Source organism: Pipistrellus kuhlii, unplaced genomic scaffold (assembly GCF_014108245.1).
Source record: "Pipistrellus kuhlii isolate mPipKuh1 unplaced genomic scaffold, mPipKuh1.p scaffold_m20_p_1, whole genome shotgun sequence".
In the NCBI taxonomy this organism is placed as follows: domain Eukaryota; kingdom Metazoa; phylum Chordata; class Mammalia; order Chiroptera; family Vespertilionidae; genus Pipistrellus; species Pipistrellus kuhlii.
Genome location: NW_023425404.1, coordinates 40,754,780 through 40,777,461, shown reverse-complemented (window position 1 = coordinate 40,777,461; position 22,682 = coordinate 40,754,780). Strand labels below are relative to the sequence as shown.

At 37.0% G+C, this 22,682-nt stretch overlaps 1 protein-coding gene and 1 non-coding gene across 8 annotated transcripts in view; one reads left to right on the top strand and one right to left on the bottom strand.

The window, feature by feature from the left end:
- Positions 1 to 22,682, bottom strand: part of ZNF280D (zinc finger protein 280D) — an 89,147-nt gene that overhangs the window by 57,606 nt on the left and 8,859 nt on the right. For 3 of the 7 annotated variants that reach the window (XM_036441027.2, XM_045582251.1, XM_045582235.1), the window contains exons 2-7: positions 20,414 to 20,476; positions 20,360 to 20,382; positions 12,151 to 12,203; positions 9,227 to 9,373; positions 5,036 to 5,101; positions 4,804 to 4,943 (exon numbers count right to left, since the gene is read on the bottom strand). In XM_036441027.2, coding sequence (XP_036296920.1) covers positions 4,804 to 4,943; positions 5,036 to 5,101; positions 9,227 to 9,362 — 342 coding nt within the window. In that variant the 5' untranslated portion in view covers positions 9,363 to 9,373; positions 12,151 to 12,203; positions 20,360 to 20,382; positions 20,414 to 20,476. The other 4 variants (XM_036441032.2, XM_045582243.1, XM_036441010.2 and 1 more) reach the window with 4 other exon arrangements.
- LOC118710835 lies at positions 13,072 to 13,202 on the top strand. The gene has a single exon (XR_004985554.1). It is a non-coding gene; the product is annotated as a small nucleolar RNA ACA64 (small nucleolar RNA).

Genomic DNA, 22,682 nt, shown 5'->3' with positions numbered 1-22,682 from the left:
AAACATCGATGAGAGAGAATCATCAATCAGTTGCCTCTTGCACATCCCCTACTGGGGACGTGCCCGCAACCAAGGTACGTGCCCTTGACTGGAATCAAACCCGGAACCTTTCAGTCCGCAGGCCAACGCTCTATCCACTGAGCCAAACGCTCTATCCACTGAGCCAAACCGGTCCCGACTGTAGTTTTCCTTTTCATTTTTATGTATTCAATAGGTTAAAGTTAAATTTAATAACTTTTCTATAAAAGATACAACCTCAAAATATCTATTTTTAGTGCTAAGAGGTAAGTGGATTACCTTATAGTAATAAGATATGAAATACAGAAAAAAATAAACTATTAATACTAAAAATATTTAGAGTCAATTGTGGTGTTAAACCTTATTATTTGCAAGAAAATGTATAGGTGCTTTGGTAGTTGTTTCCCTTACTGCCAAAACAACATAAGGAAAATTTCCTATGTCTCTAAGGCCAATGTCAAATACTTTATTATAAACATGGGGGAAAAAAAGTGAATTTGATTTTAACTTACAGCAAAGACTATATTTTGGGTAACTTTGTTTTAATACTCTAACTCCTTGGTTTCAGGACCACTTTACACATTTAAAAATTACTAAAGACCCAAAGGAGTTTTTTATTCAGGTGGGACATATTCATTAATATTTGTAATATTAAAAATTAAAACAAAAGAATTTTAAAATATGTATTTATTTTATTTTAATCAAAGCCTGCTATAGTCTCATATCTACTTCTGCTTTTAATTTGTTAAGAAATGTTTGATTGAAAAATATAAAGAAAATCTGGCTTTATAAATATATATAGTTGAAAGGGGGAATATTTTAATAGCACTTTAGGATAATTGTAAATGCACTTCTTTAATACTACACCAAAACTCAACAGTTGGTATTTTCTTAAAGGTTTCTTGGAATGCAAAATCTTACTCCTTATCACTAAGCTTTGTACTTTGTTACACTAAAACCTATTAGTCTATCTTACACTTTGAAAGGATTTTTCTTTCATGCGTGATTTTGTAACATCAAGCACTGGTTATATGGAAAATACTGATTTCTTTGAATTATGCACATTTTCCAAATCTTGACAGTTCAGTATACAGTAACAAAAACATTTACCGTATTTTTCGGACCATAAGACGCACTGTTTTCCCCCCAGAAGTGGGGGGAAAAAGTCCCTGCGTCTTATGGTCCAAATATAGCCTACACATATACTTTAAAAAAAAAGTTTTTTTACTTGCCCGGCTCTGTGTGGTCTCTGTGTGCTTGCCCGGCTCTAAAATGGTTCTAAATGCTGCTGTTTACTTTACAGGTTTGATTACATGTGTTTATGACTGTGATGTTGGGTTTTAATGCACATAAAATATTTTAGGACACTATTCGTTTCAGAATCTTTTTTTCTTCATTTCCCTTCTCTAAAAACTGGTGCGTCTTATGGTCCGGTGCGTCTTATGGTCCGAAAAATACGGTAATTATTAATACTACCTGTCATTAAAATCTTTACGTACTGGGAAGCTGCAGATACAAACAGATACAAGTTTTCAAAAATTCTAATTTTTGCTTGAAAGCTAAAATTTTACCCTTCACAGAAATACTATCAGCTGTTTTCCTTTAGGTTACAAATGCCCTTTTCAATTTTGTGGAAATGTTTGCCAGATAACCAAGATTAAGTAACTCACTGTGTGTGGTGAACAGACTCAAAAGTGGCCTCCATGACCCCCCACTCTGGTATTCATGTCCTATATGATTCTCTTTGAGTGCAAGCAAGACATGTTACTTGCATCTAACCAAAAGAATACTACAGGAGGATCCAAGATGGTGGCTTAGGTAAACACACCTAAACTGCTGCTGTGCACAACAATTTCAAAACTACAACTAAAAGACAAAACGTCTATCACCCAGAACCATGGGAAAGCTGGCTGAAAGAAAGCTCTACAACTAGACTAAAAGAGAAAGGAGCATTCAGGGCATAAGTGCTGAAAAACTGAGGTACAGGCGTGGGCGTGGATACCAGCTGGCAGAGGGCATTGCTTTCTTTAACCTGAAGAGACAATCTCCCAATCTCTCTGAAATCCATTTTCTGGGGAGAAGCTAGATTGTCTGCCATTGGCTCAGAAAGTGAGGGCGGCTTGTTTGCAGATCTGAGTGCAAGAGTAATTGTTTGCTGTGTTGTGGCACACGCACGAGATGTGGGGACGCGGCCATGGAAAGGCAGAGATGGCAGACTGGCAGCCATCACTGTTTGCCATGCCCTAGCCTAGTCACGCCCTGAGACTCCGGCCCGCAATCTATGAACACACCCAAGCTCCAAGCAGCGGCTTGTGCATATGAATGGCCTTCTTTATTGCAGTTTAATCTAACAAACTTGCAACCTGGTGCAGAAAGCTCCAAAGCTTCCCAGCTCCAAGCAGGAAGGAGAGGACTGTGGTTCTTGCTGTAGCTACTGCAGGGTGGCCTAGGACAATAGCTGAACTGCATCTCATTGGAGATCCAGAAGCCAGTGTACCTAGTGGTCAGTGTAAGACACCAGGTTTCAACTCTTCACATCCATAATGACACATTCAGGAGACAGACTCAGTGAGTAGCAAAGCCCCACTAAAACAAGGCCTGCACCATAAGCGTGTCTCCAGCGCAGCAGTTTTTCCATTATAGACACAGCGGGTCCTTGCAGCCAATTGCCCTGGAGGTCAATTCTTCCCAGTGTACCAACAGCAATCAAGGCTTAACTACACCCAAGACTTTACACTCAACCCACGAAAGGGCGTACCAAGAGCAACCACCTCAGATGATTGGGGAAGCTGAGCTACTGGCTCCTATAGGTCACCTACCACACAAAGCCATTCCATCAACAGAGGGAGGCAGCCAAAATGCAGAGACACGGAAGCATATCACGAATGGGAGAGATGGAGGAAAATAAACTACTGGATGACACAGAGTTCAGAATCACATTTATAAGGTTACTCAAGAATCTTCTAAAAACCGCTGAGAAATTTGAAAAGACCTTCAAGGACCTTAATGAGAATACCAAAAAAATGGAAAAGGACCAGTTAGAAATTAAGCATACTCTGTCTGAAATAAAGAATATACAGAAACTCCACTGTAGATCAATGTACCCCAAGAGTCAAAAACCAAAGATCTGGAATATGAGGAAACAAAAAACACCCAACCAGAGAGGCAGAAAGAAAGAAGAATCCAAAAGTGTGAGGATAGTGTAAGAAGCTTCTGGGATGGCTTTCAGCATACCAACATCCGGATTTTATGGGTGCCAGAAGAGAGAGAGCAGGATATTGAAGGCCTATTTAAAGAAATAGTGACAGAAAACTTTCCCCACCTGGTGAAAGAAATAGACTTATAAGTCCAGGAAGCGCACAGAACCCCAAACAAGAGGAATTCAAAGAGGACCACACTGAGACACAACATAATTAAAATGCCAAGGGCAAAAGACCAAGAGAATCTTGAAAGCAGCAAGAGAAAAACAGTTAGTTAACTACAAGGGAGTACCCACACGACTGTCAGCTGATTTCTCAACAGAAACTATACAGGCCAGAAGGGAGTGGCAAGAAATATTCAAAGTGATGAACAGCAAGAACCTACAACCGCCGAAACCGGTTTGGCTCAGTGCTAGAGTGTCGGTCTGCGGTCTGTAAGGTCCCAGGTTTGATTCCGGTCAAGGGCATGTATGTTGGTTGTGGGCACATCTGCAGTAGGGGGTGTGCAAGAGGCAGCTGGTCAATGTTTCTCTCTCATTGACGTTTCTAGCTCTCTATCTCTCCCTTCCTATCTGTAAAAAATCAATAAAATATATTAAAATAAATAAATAAATAAATACATAAATAAATAAATAAAAATTTTAAAAAAAGAACCTACAACCAAGATTATTCTACCCAGCAAAGCTATCATTCTGCATTGAAGAGCAGATAAAGAGCTTCACAGATAAGAAAAAACTAAAGGAGTTCATCACCACCAAACTACTATTATATGAAATGATGAAAGGTATTCTGTAAGAGGAAGAAAAATGAAAAAATTTACGAACAACAAATACACATCTATCAACAAGTGAATCTAAAAATCAATTGTATAAAAAAAATCTGATGAACAGAATAAACTGGTGAATATAATAGAACAGGGGCATAGAAAGGGAGTGGACTGACAATTCTCAGGGGGAAAGGGGTGCAGGAAGAGACTGGACAAAAATCATATACCTATGGATGAGGACAGTGGGAAAGGGTATGGGGTGGGGTGGGAACCATATGGAGGGGAGCTATGGAGGTAAAAAAAGTTCCTTAATGTAATTATCTGAAAAATATTTATTTTAAAAAAACAAAAATAAATGTTAAAAAAGATGGCCAACAGGGAAGGGCAGATGTGTGCAATCAGGCCTGCAGGGGAGGGCAGTTGAGGAAACCAGGCCACAGAGGAGGGCAGTTGGGGGTGACCAGGCCAGCAAGGGAGAGAAGTTAGGGGTGACCGGTCCAGCAGGGGAAGGCAGCTAGTAGGGAACAGGCTTGCAAGGGAGGTTAGTTGGGGGCAATCAGGCCTGCAGGGGAGAGCAGTTGTGGGAGATCAGGCCAGCAGGGGTGAGCAGTTGGGGGCCATCAGGCAGACAAGGGAGCAGTTAGGGGCCAGCAATCCCAGATTATAAGAGGGATGTCTGACTGCCCGAGGGTCTCAGATTGGAGAGGGCTGAGGGACACTCCCCCCCCATAATGCATGAATTTTGTGTACCTGGCCTCTAGTTAATAAATAATATCCATGATATGCCTGAGCTGACTGTGTAGTTTCAGAAACACTTACATGTTTAGACAAACGCTGAACAATAACAGAATTATCTGAAGATCTAGATTCAGGATGAAAATTTACTGGTGAGGCAGCCACTGGATTTGATATTGGGTTCGTGCAGTGTTGACTTGTAGGCTTGAATGCAGCAGTAATACCTGTATTTCAAAATTACAAAATGTATTGAATATATTTCTTTATAATCAATATTAAAATACTTCACTTTAAAATTAAAAAAATAATACTATACCTCGACTGAGTGCGCCATTCTTTATTCCTCTTGAGTATGAGCTAGGGTTTACTCTATTCAAAATATCTAAAAAAAAATTATATTTATTTTAAAATTTGTTTGTTTGATGAAATATATATTAAGATAATATAAAACATGAACTGAAAACAACTAGATTCCTGGAAGAAGTTTATAAGTTATCACTAATTTTAAAATACAGCTAAACATATATATATATATATATATATATATATATATATATATTTTTTTTTTTACTAAAGGAACAAGATTACAAGCTTTAATTGTTGCATAGTATTAGAGCAACCTTTTTAATTATAACTCAAAATTCAAAGGCCAAAAATAAATAATTGTTAAATCTGACTAAATATAAGTCAAACCTTTTACATGGCAAAGAAACATTCCACATTATTAGTAAAACTTTTCCAAAAGTACATTCATATACAACTTATATTAGAAGTATATGTCTTACTTTGATGATAGGGCTCTATATACACTCAGGTTTCTATTACTCAAAATCAAAACCTTGCCCAAGCTTCATATGCCACTCACATCCCTAAAAGCCTTTACGTGACCTTATGAGGGATCTCATTGGATTATCTTACTATTATTCTTGATTTCTGAAAGTGAAACTATCAGAGGCTACAGACTAAAATGAACCTATAGTTTACCAGAGTATCTTATAACTTAAGGAGTTTCAAATCTACTACTAAAACAGAAATCAATGTGAGCCTATGATTTTCAGGATTAGTATAAGCTCCTTATTCTTACATGCATATAAACTCTGTAACTCAATTATTGTTACTCAATAATCAAACTAAAATTTGGAAGTGTGGGTTTTGCCTAAAATGTTGGTTAGAAAAAGGTTAAAACATCATTAAAATGTCCTTTTCTTCCATCACAGTAAAAAATAACCAGATCCCATAAAATAATCCTATAAAGGGGCCACACATAAGTAGGCCTATTATCTGATAATGACAATGTAGTGTTCTATAACTAAGCCCTACATATGTCTTATTGAAGAAACAACTCTGCTCCAATAAGTTAACACCATTTTCATTCTGAAATTCATGATTAAGTATTTACCCAAAACAACAAAGAACTATTATTAATTAACGTTTTATGGCCTACACATAACCAATACAATCATTTAAATTCTATATCTTAACAGTTCAGAAAAGAAATTCTATTTTTTGACATAATCATTTTAAAACTAATATACATTACTAGAGGCCCTGTGCACAAAACTGTGCACCAGCAGGGTCCCTGGGCCTGACTTTTGAGATCAGGCTGAAACTGGCTCTCCAACATCCCCAGAGGGGTCCTGGATTGCGAGAGAATGGAGACCAAGCCAAGGAACCCCACCAGTGCATGCCTGGGGCTAGGGAGGAACCTATAGGGGTTGTGGAGGGATGTGGTAAGTTGGCCAGCCAGGAAGAGACCACCGGATGGCTCTAGGGCAGGGTTCCTCAAACTTTTTAAAGTGGGGGCCAGATCACGGTCCCTCAGAGAGCTGGAGGGCCGGACTATATGAACTACTAATTCCTACTGTAACACCTCGGCTGCGCTCACTGCCCAAAAAACCTGGCGGGCCGGATCAGACTCCTCTGCGGGCCACATGTGGCCCGCGGGCCGCAGTTTGAAGACGCCTGCTCTAGGGCATGTTTAGCCCATCTTGCTCAGTCTTTCAATTTGCCAGACCCCAGCAGCAAGCTAACCTACCAGTTGGTGCATCTGTCCCCTGGTGATCAGTGCACGTCATAATGAGCAGTGAGCGACTAGCATATCATTAGCATATTATGCTTTGATTGGTTGAACGGATGATCAGATACTTAGCATGAGGCTTTTATTATATAGAATTCTAGTTGAACACTGTTAACTCATGTACAATCAGTATAAAATCAACTTGAATCTTAACTATCATGTTTTCAATAAGAGAAGTTCAATAACAATTTTACAATATGATAATATACTGGTATAAAATATCACAATTACTAAAAACAAAAATTAAAGAGGATATATAATTACTAGAGGCTCAGTGCATGAAATTTGTGCAAGGAGGGAGGTTCCCTCAGCCCAGCCTGCACCCTCTCCAATTGGGAACCCCTTGGGGGATGTTGGACTGCCTGTGGGATTGGGCCTAAACAAGCAATCAGACATCCCTCTCGCAATCTGGGACCACTGGCTCCTAACTGTTCACTTCCTGCCTGCCTGATCACCCCTAACTGCCTTCCCCTGCTACCTGGTTGCCCCTAACTGCCTCTGCCTGCCTGCCTAATCTCCCCTAATTGCCCTCCCTGCTGGCCTGATTGCCCCCAACTGCCCTAATCTGCTGACTAATTTGGTTCTAATTGGTTGGTTTCTATGCCAGTCAGCATCAAAACCTCTGTCTCCTAGGCAGCCACTGGCTCCCCACAGCACCCAAACTGGATTCTGACTGATCGGTTTATAAGCTAGTCAGCATCAGAAGCTCTGCCTCCTAGGCAGCAAAAGGCTTTCAACAGCACCCACATTTTGTTCTGATTGGTCAGTGTCTATGCCAGTAAGCATCAGAAATTCCGCCTCCTAGGCAGCCATTGGTTTTTCACAGCACCCACATTTGGTTCTGACTGGCCAGTTCTTATGTCAGTCAACATCTCTGGGCCTATCAATGGGGCCTGATGAGAAAGACGGGACTGATCAGCAGCCCAGGTGGAGGCCTGGAGAGAAATGGAGGCATGGCTGCTAGCTAGACTGAGAGAGAAAAAGGGAGGCAAGTGCTGATCAAAAGCTGCCATGGAGGCAATGGATCAGTCCCTGCTTCTCTCTTCAGGCCTCTCTCTGGCCTCGATTCACAGCCCGCTCAGGTCCAATTGGTCGAGCCTTGGTCTTTACTGGTGGTGACAACCGAGGGTTTTTATATATTAGGATGTTCTTCTATCATCAAGTATCATTCAATTTATAATCAAAGTGGCACTTCAATTAGAACCTCCATGAGAGATTATTAATTTGCCAGAGGAAATGGTATTGAGAATTACATTTTTAAGTTATTATCTCTCTGATAAAACTGAATAAAAGTGCCCTTACAAATTTAGGGGCAACAGAAGAAAGTTATCAAGCTTTCCAAATATTTCAAAGTAACCTCTTTTTTTAAGAAAGTACAAAGAGCAAGGGATTCTTTTTTTAAAATACCTGTATTTTTATTGATTTTAGAGACAGAAAAAGGGAGGAGGGATAGGGATAGAAATAGGATGGGCTGCCTCCTGCACATCACTACTGGCGATCCCACAACCCAGACTTGTACCCTTACCAAGAATCGAACCGGTGACCACTCAATGCATGGGACATCACTCAATCCACTGAGCTACCGGGCAGGACTAAAGTAGCCTCTTAATCACACTTTTAAGCAATGTCTTGGTAAGAAAATCTAAAATTCATACATTATTTCTCTACAATTCTATATATTTTTGAACGAATATATTTAAAGGTGTTATTGCTCTTTGCTTTAACATTATAACAAGGTCAAATCCAATTACTCTTATTGAAATTTAGAATCTACAAAGGTATTAAGATATTCTGTTAAAAAAAAACCATAAAGATTTAAGTTTTAACTGCTATGTCACCCAAATATAGTAGCTATAGACAGCGCACTTCTCTTTCATGAATATAAATGCAAGTTGCTGGAAAACAGATGTGATCAGAAGCACCTATTAATATACAGGCCAGAGACTGTAATCATTCACTGCCTATACATTTTGTATCTATGAATGAATGACATTGTAATAAGGCAGTTGCCTGGAATTGAGAATCCCTATCTAAGAATAACACAAACTTATTTAGTACATTCTGACATTTTAAACAAAGTATTCTAAACCCCTTTTTCCCTCTACTTCTGAGTTTAAGTAGAAAAAATAGAAAATTTAACTACACAAAAATTATGATTTCTAATAACAAAAGACCTCCAATATCACCAGCTAATCTTAGTCCATTTCTTTTTCTCAGATCTGTTATTTTAACCTCTTACACCTCCTCCCTCAAGTACCCAATAACATCCCCACCCTGTTTCTAAAATTCTTACTAACCTCACACCTAATCTTTCATTGCCAACTCTTTACAGAGAAGCAAGGACTTAAGTACCTCTAAGCCAGTTTGTAAATTTTTTCCATTAGAAACAGTATTTTATAAATCTTGGCTTCACTAAAAGTAAATGCTTACTTGAAATTGCTGGTTTTGAACTTGATATTTCTCCAACAAAGATCGGTTCATCATCATCATCATCCTCAACCTCTTTTACTTTCTTCTGCCAGGGTTCCAACTCTTCTTCTTCACATTCCATAAACAGTTCTGCCATTTTTGACTTACCTAATTTTTAAAAGGAAAGCAAACCTTATTTTCAAAAAGAAAAACATATTTTTATACATAGTATATTTAAATTCTACTTTAATAATCCCAGTAGCAATTTCTGAACTGATATTTGTAGTTAGTACATGGTAGCAATAGTGAGAAACTCAGAACTCATTCTCCTAGATGTTAGATAACTAGATAGATACATAGGTAGATAGAGACAGAAATAAGTAATGGCTGACTACTGCATCAAAAACTTAGGTACAATCAAAGTGAGTTTCAGTCGTATGGCTAGAATATATCTACAAAAATTATTTCACTTAATCATTATCTCAAAAAATATTAACAAAAAGGAGATAAACTAAGAATAAGAGGCAATAGGTGGGGTTCTCTCTTTCAAGAGCATGCATACACCTTTCCCATCCTTCTCTCCTTCACCCACAAAGTATGTAACCTTTACCTTTCTCTCTCCACTGGCCTTTCTTTTGCCTTTGTAACTTGTTTCCTAAAACCATTTCTTCTACAGTTCACTTCTATCTCTATGACTTTCTGAATAAACTTTTGCTTATAATTTGAAAAAATGAGGCAATAAGTGGAAAATATACTACAAAAACTGAACCAAACTTAGGAATGCCAGGCATAAATAGAGCAAAGCAGGAATGAGGTGCTAAACAAAAATAGGTAACAAACTCAGGCTTATTCTATGCAGAGCAAATTTCTCACCTAAAGATACAGACCAAAGAACATACAGTAAATAATAACAATCCTAGATGTTCTGACCAAACAGAATTCCCAGGAGGCATTTTAGTGCCTTGCTCTTATATGGATGGATAATCAATAAGCACCATTAATTTCAGGAAAACCTGTTTTCAGAACAAAATCAACAAAACAGATAAAAGAATCCTAAAAAAAAGAGGCAATGCAGACAGCAAGAAAAACATTAGAAAAAATATAATTAGCATATTTAAACGTTTAAGACAAGAAGGAATGTTATAAAAAGTAATATTCAGAAATCAAAATAAAGGATTAAGAATATGATCATCAAAAATTTTTAACTCAGTTTTAAAAATACTGAAACCACAAGTGGGTTCTTTTGAAAGCATAAACAAGATTGATCAACCATTAGCCAGTCTCCTCCAGAAACAGAGAGGACCCAAAGAAGTAAAATCTGAAATGGAAGTGGTGAAGTAACTGACATCATAGAAATACAAAGAATTATAGGCAAATACTATAAGCAACTATATGCCGACAAGCTGGAAAATGTGGATGAAATGGAAATTTCTAAAATAAATACAATCTTCCCAAACTGAATCAAGAAGCAGAAAACTTGAATAGACCAATAACAACTGAGGATATAGAAGCAATAATAATAATAAAAAAAATTCTCAGCAAACAAAAGCCCTTCCTTGTCCAAATGGCTTCACGGGGGAGTTGTAACAAACATTCAAAGAAGAACTAACACCTATCCTCCTCACACTATTCCCAATAAATCCAAGAAGGAAAACTTCCAACCTCTTTTTCTGAGGCCAGCATTATCATAATTCCATAAAACCAGATAAAGACATTACAAAGAAAGAGAATTAAAGGCCAATATCCCTGATGAACAAAACTGCTGAGAAACTTAAGAGACCTTCAAGTACGTTAATGAGAATGCCAAAAAAATGGAAAAGCATACACTGACTGAAATGAACTGTAGATCAACGTACCCCAAGAATCAAACCGAAGATCTGATATATAAGGAAACAAAAAACACCCAACCAGAAAAACAAAAAGAAAAAATAATTCAAAAATATGAAGATAGTGTAAAGAGCCTATGGGACAACTTTAAATGTACTAACATCCAAATTTTGGAGGAGGATGAGGAAGAGGATCAATTAGCATATTACCTCTTTATTATATAGATTATTATATAGGTGTCTTTTTTCTACACATCCATATAATAATGTCTAATTTATTAATTAAGCACAGTAAGGTATTAACAACAATAAAATAGGACAATAATAACAATATGTTATAGTAAAAGTTATGTGAATGTGGTCTTTCTCTCTCAAAATTTCATATTGTTCTGTATTTACCCCTTTTCCTGTGATAGGAGATACCACAATGCCTAGTGAGATGAAATGAGGTGAATGGCTTAGGCATTGTGAGAGCAACAGGCTACTTATTAGGGTTATGTGAACACAAGCACTGATATCTCCACAGTTTATCTGATAACTGAGACAGCTGTGTAAGTGACTAAGTGACTAATGGATAGGTAGCATTATGCAGAATGGATGCAATGGACAAAGAGATGATTCTTCCAGGTCAAGATGGATTCGGACAGTGAGATTCCATCATGCTGCTCTAAAAGACACTAAATTTAAAACTTATTATTTCTGGGATTTTCGGTTTAATATTTTCAGACTGTGGTTTATTACAAGTAACTGAAACCACAGAAAATGAAATGTCAAATAAGGAGCAACTACTGTATACCTAGAATATATTGTTAGGGGAAAATTTTTAAGACACATAATAGCTTTGTAATTTTTTTAGAAATAATTATTTTTGTCTATGCATAAAAGAAACACACTGTAATTATGTATACTAAAATGACAATAGTAGTTATCATGAGCATTATGAGAAAACACTTCATTTCTACTTTATTCACTTTTTAATTTCCATTATTTGTTTTATGTGAGCATTTGTTACTTTAACAATTATCAGTCTATTTATGAGTCATCTTATGAAATGCCAAATATTGAAACATGAAACTTTAAATTCAGAAATTCTTGGATCTAATTTATCTCCAAACTTACCATGTGACTCCAGACAATGCACCAACAAGTTATATACTGTTATGTTCTCCTTCCTATAAAATAAAAATACCTAATGTAAGAGTGAATCTCACTAAATTAAATGTATACATATTTAACATTTTCTATTAAGAAGTTAAATTTTAAAGCTTGATATTTGACATATACATGTAACTTATTTACATAACTGGTTCATTCTTCAATGTATCTTAATTTAGTAAGCAAAATGGTGATTCCATTAAGCATTTACTACTTGAATAAATCTGAATTATTAAATTATGAATATTTTTTAAATGAATCCTTTGGCAAAAATGAGGAATCACCTCATAATGTATTGTTTAAGTAAGTCTGAATTTTCTTTTTTTTTTTTAATATATTTTATTGATTTTGTACAGAGAGGAAGGGAGAGAGATAGAGAGTTAGAAACATCGATGAGAGTCATCGATCAACTGCCTCTTGCACACCCCCTACTGGGGATATGCCCGCAACCAAGGTACATGCTCTTGACTGGAATCAAACTCAGGACCCTTCAGTCCCCAAGCCGACGCTCTATCCATTGAGGCAAACCGATTTCGGCTAAGTCTGAATTTTCAAATACTAAGTGATCTTAATCTTAAACTGCTACCTATTCTTATTTCAGATATAACTGAAATTATTTCCATAAGAACACATAATTTTAAACATGCTTTAATTTATATTTTTCTGGTGTTTATCAATGAACTTAAAAAGAAAATGAGTTGGATATATTTTATCATAGATTAACTTATTCAAAAAATAACTACTCATTCATTGCCTTCTGTATGCAAGGAATGTGCTAAGTTCTAGGGGGAAAAATAAAAATGAGTATGTCACAGTCCATGTCTTCAGAAATCTACAGTCTAGTATGTCTATAATTCTTTGGGCTTAAAAAAAGAGACTTGTTGGGTTGGTTGAAAATCACCTGCGATCTTGACCATGGCCATGGCCATGGATGAGATTCAGGACCCAGAACCACGCTGGGGCCTCAGCTCACTGTCCACTAGATGTGGAGAGGTGAAACCCAGGCCCCGACACATGCAAAAAGTAAAAATGACACTTGAACTGCTTTAAGAATGTGTTTTCTAGATTCACACACAAGCATAAATTTTACAAAATATACAATTTTTTAAAAACTGGTTTAGTTACAAAGTAAAAAAGTTCAAAAATTAGACAGCAGCTATCTAAAATATTGAGAAACACAGCTAATTCAACTTTTATATTGCTTTATATCCTCAGGCTAAAAAGGCAAGTTTTCCTGCTTTTTAATTTCCAAGGCATTTGGTCTGAACTGAAATAGGCCACAGAGAGAAAAAAGTACTATTTTAACTTCATAAGTAATTACTATAAATGGTTAAACTACTATCACCAAAGACTCTATGGAATCTTGTTTTTAACTAAATTCACCAAGTTTCAAGGTTTCACTGTTTAAGTCTCTTTAACTCAATTATTTGAATAATTGTAGTTTGTTCCTAAACTAAAATTAGTGTAATATATATATGTCCTATAGATAAATACATGACAATTCTAACTCAGCATCAAGCACCTACTACTATCAAGAATATAGTATATTTTTAAGAGCCACAATTACACAGCCTATGAGATTCATTATATTAGAGGCCCGGTGTACGAAATCCATGCACAGGTAGGGTCCCTAGGCCTGGCCAGCTATCCAAGCCAATTGGCGCCTTTCAGCTGCTGGCCAGGGTCTTCCTTCCCTGGCTGCCGGCGGCTGTCCAGGGCTTTCCTTCATTCAGTGCCACCTCCTGGTGGTCAGTGCATGCCATAGTGAGCTATTGGTCCCTGGTCAAACTCCCTTGGACACAATTGGCATATTAAGTTTTTACAGAGATAGATTTATGTTAAATTACTATATAAATGTAATTTAGCAAAACCCTAAAATATTCCATTTATAAATATCCTACCTAATAAAAAAGTAATATGCAAACTAACCATCACTCTACTACATCCACAAGCCACGACCACCAGCCAATTAGAGCAAATAAACCCAACCAAGATGGCTACAGCCACAGAGAGTAGGAAAGAGGCTTGGGTTTCCCAGGCAATGGAAGCAGCAAAGCTTTCTGCCTGCCCTAGCCAGCCTAAGCCTCCACTCAAGGCAACAAAGTTTCAATTATAGAAGGTAAACAAATCCAAACTAAAATGGCGGCAGCCACGGAGCAAGCAGGAGACTTGGCTCCGCTCCAGGCTACAAATTTCAATTGTAGAAGGTAAATAAATTCCAGATACTAGGGCCTCTGCTTGGGGCGCTAGGGGGCGTGGCTGGCCTGCAAACCACCACAGCCCCTCACTCAGGCCGCCCCACACCCCAAAGGGACCCCCACCCTGATCCGGGACACCCTTCAGGGCAAACCAGCTGGTCCCTACCCATGCACCAGGCCTCTATCCTATCTAATAAAAGAGTAATATGCAGATTGAACATCACTCCAACATACAATAGCTGCTCCCATGTGGTAAAAGATCCTGCCCCCATGTAGACACAAGATGGCCACCACAAGATGGCCAGCAGGGGAGGGCAATTGGGAGACACCAGCCCTGCAAGGGAGGACAGTTGGGGGCAATCAACCCTGCAGGGGAGGGCAGTTAGGGGTGACCAGGCCGGCAGAGTAGGGAAGCGGATGGCAAAAAGGCTGGCAGGGGAGCAGTTTGATATCAATCAGGCTGGCATGGGAGTGGTTAGGGGGTGATCAGGCTGGCAGGCAGTAGCGATCAGGAGCAATCAGGAAGGCTGGCAGGCGAGCAGTTGGGAGCCAGCAGTCCTGGTTTGTGAGAGGGATGTCCTAGATTGGACAGTGTGAAGGCTGGACTGAAAGACACGAACCCCCCAGGCCTGTGCACGTATTTCATGCACCAGACCTCTAGTTTAATAAATGAGTTGTCTATATGAATAAAATATGAATCATTGCCTATGACTATAGAGATAATTTTTAAGATAACCTCCTCCCAAAGCTATAGGACTATAGTAGCTACTTAGAAACCTAAATTATACACTCACAAACATAATATAAAGTTAGAAAACCTGTTAACATAGATAATTACAGTCCATACTTTATTTTTTTGTTTCAGCTTTAACATCCTATCTAATAAAAAAGTAATATGCAAATTAACCATCACTCCAAGACACAAGATGGCCACTCTCATGTGGTCAAAGATCCTGCCCCCATGTGTACAGAAGATGGCTGCCATAAATGGCTGGCAGGGCAGGGCAGTTGTGGGCAGTTGTGGGCGACCAGGCCGGCAGAGAAGGCCAGTTGGGGGAAGACCAGGCCTACAGGGGAGGGCAGTTGGAGGAGACCAGGCCAGCAGGGGAGGGCAGTTGGGAGTGACCAGGCCTGCAGAGGCAGACAGGGGCAACCAGACTGGCAGGGGAGGGAAGTTAAGGGTGACCAGGCCAGCAGGGGAGGGCAGACTCTCTCTAAAAACCAAGGGGGTTGTGGTGCAATCCTCAGATGAGGATTAACAAAACAAAAAATTAATGGAAATGTGGGTCTAAATTTCAGTTGCTTGAAAAATTTACTTTTATACATCGATAGATATCACCAGATACGTCACTGTGTTAAATAATAAAGGCAATGCATTTGATCTAATACATAGCAAACACTATAGCATGCATGTGCCATGTACTAGATATAGTCTTATTTACTCTCTGATAAAAGATTAAGCAATTACACAAATCACAACTATAGAGTCTAAACATAAAAAAAGAACAGTAGTTTAGTAGACAGAACAAGTCACAGCCCCAACACTGCCACAACTTTTAGTCAAGTCACCTTACAATTCTGGGTCTAAGCTTTTAGTTCAAATGAAAGATCTCTAGGGTTCAATTCAGTTCTATACTTTAGACTTCACTATAAACTGTTACTTAATTTTTTTTATATAGTAAACAACTCTTAATTTAAAAAACAAAACAAAACACCAAACAGATCTGTCAACAGAGAAAAAAGATTTCAACCAATTTCCCACATTTCCAGAACATAGTGGCCTGTGGTTGTATTCCATAAACTGTATTCTCTAAACATTTATTAACCACAAACAGTAAAACTTGCTGAAGAATGAATGTCAAGTTCTGGCTCAATCACTTATTACTTGTATGACATTGGGCAAGTTAGTTCATCTCTGTGCCTTGCTTTAGCTACATATATCTTATATTACAGAGTCATAATGAAAAATTAATGAGGTAATATACATAAAGCACAAGCTCAGTGCCTGGCACACAAAAATCATTCATTAGATTTTAACCATTTTTAACTTTGAGCTAAATCCTATTTTAAAGAACTCTTAAGAACAGACCACAACTTTGTTATTATAATGGAATTTATGAGCTGAGTATTTACAAATCATTTAGTTATATAAGATCTTCACTATAGTCATATGTCTGATGTTGAAATTTTAGTTTTATGCTTTCCACAATGTGGCTGTCAACTCTATCTTGCCATATTTTCAGCTTTTTAAAAAAGTATTTATTAACTAGTTAAAACACACAGAACATGAACATAATACACTTACCTACAATTCACCAGCATGGTTAAATTATATATGTGCTACTAACCTCATAAAATAAAACAAGTATCTAATTCAAAAATACTAACACAGAAATGCATAAAAATTAATATCTGGATAAAGTGTTTATACCATTATCATTTTAAAAATAGAGAGTATTACACTAAATGAAATAAGCCACTTTGATTCTACATACATTCCTATATTATAATTTCTTTAAAAATCCTTTTTTAAAATAAGTAGGTGATTAAGAATACAAAAGTTAATGGGAAAAAGTTCTCCATCTCCTCAAACTCTAAAAATTAGTTATTCAATGAAATAATCCAAGAAACCACATTATAAAGTCAATCTTTGTTTTTTTATCGGGATAAAAATGATTTAATTGGGGGATGCACTCCTATCCAAGAAGCTGGCAACACCAAAACCAGATATGATGAACTAAACATAAAAGGAAAATTTTAAGATAATTAATATAATTATTTCAAATAGAAAAATTTTATATTCAAAATAAAAATAGCATATAAAAATAAAGTTTAACTAACTCAAATTAGTCTAAGATTAACATGCCACATATAAGAAACATTAAACCTTTCACAATTTTGCTTATATACTTAGGAGAGGTTTTTTTTTTTAGTGGAATGATTTGTATGACACAGGGTAATTTAAACATTTTTCAGAAAAGTTTGATCTGTTACTTGTTTGCGCTCTCAAATTTCCCAAGAAATCAGGCATCAATATCATTTCACTAATATTAAAGCTTTATGTTGTTTCATTTTACAAAGAATTCTTTCATTTTTGTCACTAGTGGATACTGAAATGCAGGTCCATAATTTAGAATTCTAATGCCAAATGAATTGAGCTATAATGATTCAAAGTGAGTTCTTAGCTGTAACATTCTAATGTTTCCAATCCTAGTTTTGTGATCACAAAAATTTCCAACTATTTCAAGTAGATACTAGAAAATTAATTTTAATATCCATTATCTTAAAAATACTGCACAACAAAAGAAACCAGCACCAAAATAAGAAGGGAACCCACTGTATGGGAGGACATATTTGCCAAATGATACACCTGATAAGGGGATATTTCCAAAATATATAAAGTACTCAAACAACTCAACGAAAGGAAGACACACAACCCAATAAAAAAAATGGGCAGAGCACCTAACAGTTTTCCTCGAAGAGGAGATACAAATGGCCAAAAGACATATGAAAAAATGCTCACCGTCACTAATTATCACAGAGATACAAATTAAAATGACAATGAGGTATCATTTCCCAACTGTCAGAATGGCTACCATCAATAAATCAACAAACAACACGTGCTGACAAGAAAAAGAACCCTAGTACATTGCTGGTAAACCACTATGGAAAACAGTGTGGAGTTTCTTCAAAAAATTAAAAGTTGAACTGCCTTTTGATCTAGTGATCCCACTTCTAGAAATAATCATATGAAGTCAGAAACACCAATCAGAAAGAATGTATGCACCACTATATTCATAGCAGTGTTATTTACAATAATAGCTAAGATCTAGAAACAGCCCAAGTGCCCATCAGTAGATGAATGGATTACAAAACTGGTACATTTACACACTGAAATACTATACAGCTACAAAAAAAAAGAGAATATCTTATCCTTTGAGACAGCATGGAGGAACCAGGAGAGTATTATGCTAAGTCAGTGGACGGCAAACCGTGGCTAGCGAGCCACATGAGGCTCTTTGGCCTCTTGAGTGTGGCTCTTCCACAAAATACCACATGCAGGCACACACGTACAGTGTGATTGAAACTTCGTGGCCCATGCACAGAAGTCAGTTTTGGGCTCTCAAAAGAAATTTCAATCGGACTGTTGATATTTGGCTCTGTTGACTAAGGAGTTTGCCAACCACTGCACTAAGTGAAATAAGCCAGTCAGAGAAAGACAAGTATCACATGATCTCACTTATATGTGGAATCTAATGAACAAAAAAACCTGATGAATAAAATAGGTCCAGAGACATTGAAGCATGCAAAAGACTGACATATTTCAGAGGGAAGGGAGTGAGGTGATAGTTAATCACTGAACTTATATGCATACATGCACAGCCATGGCCAGACAATACCGGTACCAGAGGAAGGCCTGGGGCTGGGGACTGGGGCAGGGTGGAGGGAGTCAATTGGGGTTGTGGGGAGACATCTGTAATACTTTCAACAATAAATACAACTTTACAGAAAAACTTGTTTTATATCACTTTATATTTATCACTGATTGATTTTACTATGAAAAGGAATGGTAACAAGATTTGAAAAGTAGAGAATTATGATGTCTACTTTGGCATTATAAGACAAATCACACAAATAGAAAACTTAAATTGTAAACATTAAACTCATATATAGTTGATAAAAGTTCTGGTCTTTGAATATGAAATTTTATAATAAACTTTTAATAAAGTTTTTCTTTACAAACATTAAGTAGATCAGTATCTCCTTTTATGCCTTTATTTTAAAGAATGCTCTAATGTCAGAAAACTAAGTATGTTTTTTAGAATAAGTCCAATTGTTAAACACCAAAGACATATTCTTGAAAAGGGCACATTCCATCCAGACAAAATGCACAATTAGAAACATCAGATCGCTAGCAGTTAAAATACTACAGACAAAATACTGAGGGGCATAGAAACTTCAGATGATATCTCATCAAAGCTCATTCAATTTCTGAAAGAATCTAATTTTTTCTTAAGAAAAATACTCCATTCTGAAAATAGTCACTCCAAGAAAAAGACAGAGACCTAAAAAAGGGAGAATATGTATATACATTGTTTTATTTTTTAAATAAGAATATGGATTTACGCAGTTTTGTTTTTTAAATAAGGGAGAATATGGACATAAAGTTGTTTGTTTTTTTTAAATAAACCAAAAACTTCAAATGTCATTTTTTAAAATATTATACATTCAGGAATCTTAACAGGCAAACAGAGGAGAAGGGTTGGGACTCAGCCTGGAAAAAAGTGGCCTACAAATGAGATCAGAACTAGGATAGAAAAAAATCTAGGTTCTAAAAGAAGTTTCCCTGGCTATTCCCAAGAATAAAGCTCAATTCTCCTGTCCGCCAACCGAAGAGAAAAAACTTCATTCTCTGAAGGTAGGTACTCAAAGAATTATCACATTAATTCTCTGACATTAGAAATTCAGATAAATTCCTTAAAGCCTGAAGGAGATCAGAATAGACAACCTCAAATTATGTCACTTTGGCATAAAGACTGTTTTGATCTGATTGCAATTAAAAACAGAAAACACAGAGCTCTCTGCCCTCTTCCTATCTGTATAAAAGGACAGAATTTTCCTGTTATGAAGGTTTTTCCATTCCCCTCCCCCATACCAGAAAGAAAAACTGCCATTATCACTGGGAAACAGAAAGCAGCACCAAAATGGATCTACACAAACAAATCTCACTAAAAAACCCTTATCTTCCATGAGTTTCCCTTAAATGTTTATCTTCCTTTAAACTACCACTCCTTACAAACCCATACCCCTTTTCCTTTGTCCTGACACTTTTCCACAAAATTATCATCCTTCGTTAAAATGGTACATATAAGCCTTAGTGTCTACACTTATTTCTTTGTGTCTTACTTTTTTTTCTATGAAGACCTCCATGAACATAAAAATTAAAATATTGACATTAAATAAAATTTATATACCTTTTCTTCTGTTGATTTGCACATCCTGGGCCCTTAAGCTAAGAATAAAGGAAAGGGTTTTTCCCCCTCTACTAAAGGCAAAACAATCCTCCAAATTAGTGAGCTCAATCAGATTTTCTAAAAACAATAAAAATATAATATAAACAATTAAGGCTTTAAAATAACACACTCAATCATTTACTGCCTAACATAAGGCACAATCCTCAATGCTGGACAGAATATGAAAAGTCCCTACCTCAAGAAACTAATAGAAAGATTACGATAAAAATACAAAATAGAGCATGGCAGAGTAATAATAAAACTGTTCAGTTCTATAACAAAGATTCTTAACAAGGTGTTGAGGGAACCACAGAAATATGAAATGTGCAAAATTTTGTGCATACTTTAACATTTTCAGAGTCTATGAACCAAAAAGGCTAAGCATCTCTACTTAGAAGGTTAAGAAAAGTCACATCTAGTTGGGGAATTTGGGTATGTTCCACATAGAAGAAACACACACACTAATCCTTACAACAAAGATGTTTTTCTTAGTGGGTTTTTTTCCAGTAAAAATGTTCATTAAAAATGATTCAATCATACAAAAGTGTATGCAGTACCTAAGAGTATGAATCTTTGCCTACTGACATCACTGCCTCCTGAAATGAAACACAACTGTTTGAACTTTTCTCAAGACTGAGACTGGTTTAATGACAGAACAGTCAATCAGCCCAACTTCTGGAATGTGAAATTTCCAGAGAACTGTGGGGGTTCAGAACGAGCTGGCCCAACATCAGTCTCTGTGATAAGCAGATTGTTCTGAGCTAAAGGCAACTTTAGCTGCAGCTCAAGAGAAACTTCTGCCCCTCTCTTTACCTATAAGAACTTGAATTAAGGGCCTTGCCCATAGAGATTATCAGAGATAACTTCTTTTGCAGAGCAACTTTCTATTTACTAAATATCTTTTTCTCATCGTTATCATGCAAAGATCCTGTGAAGCCCCCAAGATGCATTATTGCCTCATCCCTAACTCAGGAAGTCTTACGTACTTCAGTCCCCCTTTCTATTTTCAACCTCTCCTGCATGCGGGGTCTCTGACTCTCTCATGTATGTGGGGTTCCCATACCTATGCATGTTATTAAATTTGGTTATATTCTCTCGATAAACATTTAAAAGTGTAAATCCTTATTTCTTCCCCTGCCCTATTCCCAATGCTGCTTATCAGAGTTTTGGTGAGTGATGCAGAAGGCTATGGGCATAGAATTTAAAAACTCAGAGAGTAAGAAAATTAGGTCTAGCCGAAACTGGTTTGGCTCAATGGATAGAGCGTTGGCCTGCAGACTGGAAGGTCCCAGGTTCGATTCAGGTCAAGGGCATGTACCTTGGTTGCAAACACATCACCAGTAGGAGGTGTTCAGAAGGCAGCTGATCAATGTTTCTCTCTCATCGACATTTCTGGCTCTCTATCTCTCTCCCTTCCTCTCTATAAAAAAATCAATAAAATATATTAAAAAAAAAATTCTGCCCTTATCCTAATAGCAATGGAAAGCCAATAAAGGTATTTTTTAATACATTTTATTGATTTCTTTCTTTCTTTTTTTTTTTTTTTCAGAAAGGGAGAGGGATAGAGTTAGAAACATCAATGAGAAACATCAGCAGCAGCCTCCTGTATACCCCTTACTGGGGATGAGTCCACAACCAAGGTACATGCCCTTGACCGGAATCAAACTTGGGATCCTTCAGTCCGCAGGCCAATGCTCTATCCACTGAGCCAAACCAGTTAGGAAAGGATATGTTTTTATTAATTTTTAGAGAGAGAGACACTTAGAGAGGAGGAGGAGAAAAGAGAGAGGAGAGAAGAGAGTGAGTGAGAGAAACATCTATCAGTTGCTTCCCATATGCATACCCTGACCTAGGTATGTGCCCGGACTGGGCCTCAACCCTACCACCTTTTGGTATTCCAGAAGACATTCCAACCAACTGATGAGCAACCCAGCCAAGACCTGACCTCCTTTTAAACTCTAGACTTTCCATATTCTCTTCCTCCTTAAATAATGTAAAATCCAATTTTCCATAAAGTTTAGATGGCAGCCCTAAAAAATTATTTCCTAAAAGACAAATCTAACAATAAATTCCATAATTTTGGCCTATAAAATAATCAAATATTAAACTCTAACGCTAACTTCTCAACTATTTCCCAGTCCTTCATCTCTTAACTGTTCAAAACTGCTATATGGGTATATAAACTTATTTCAAATTCCAAAGTGAATATAACTTCCCCCACAAAATTAGTTCTATAATATAACTCATAAATGCTACTGAATTATACACTATAAAGTGGTGAATT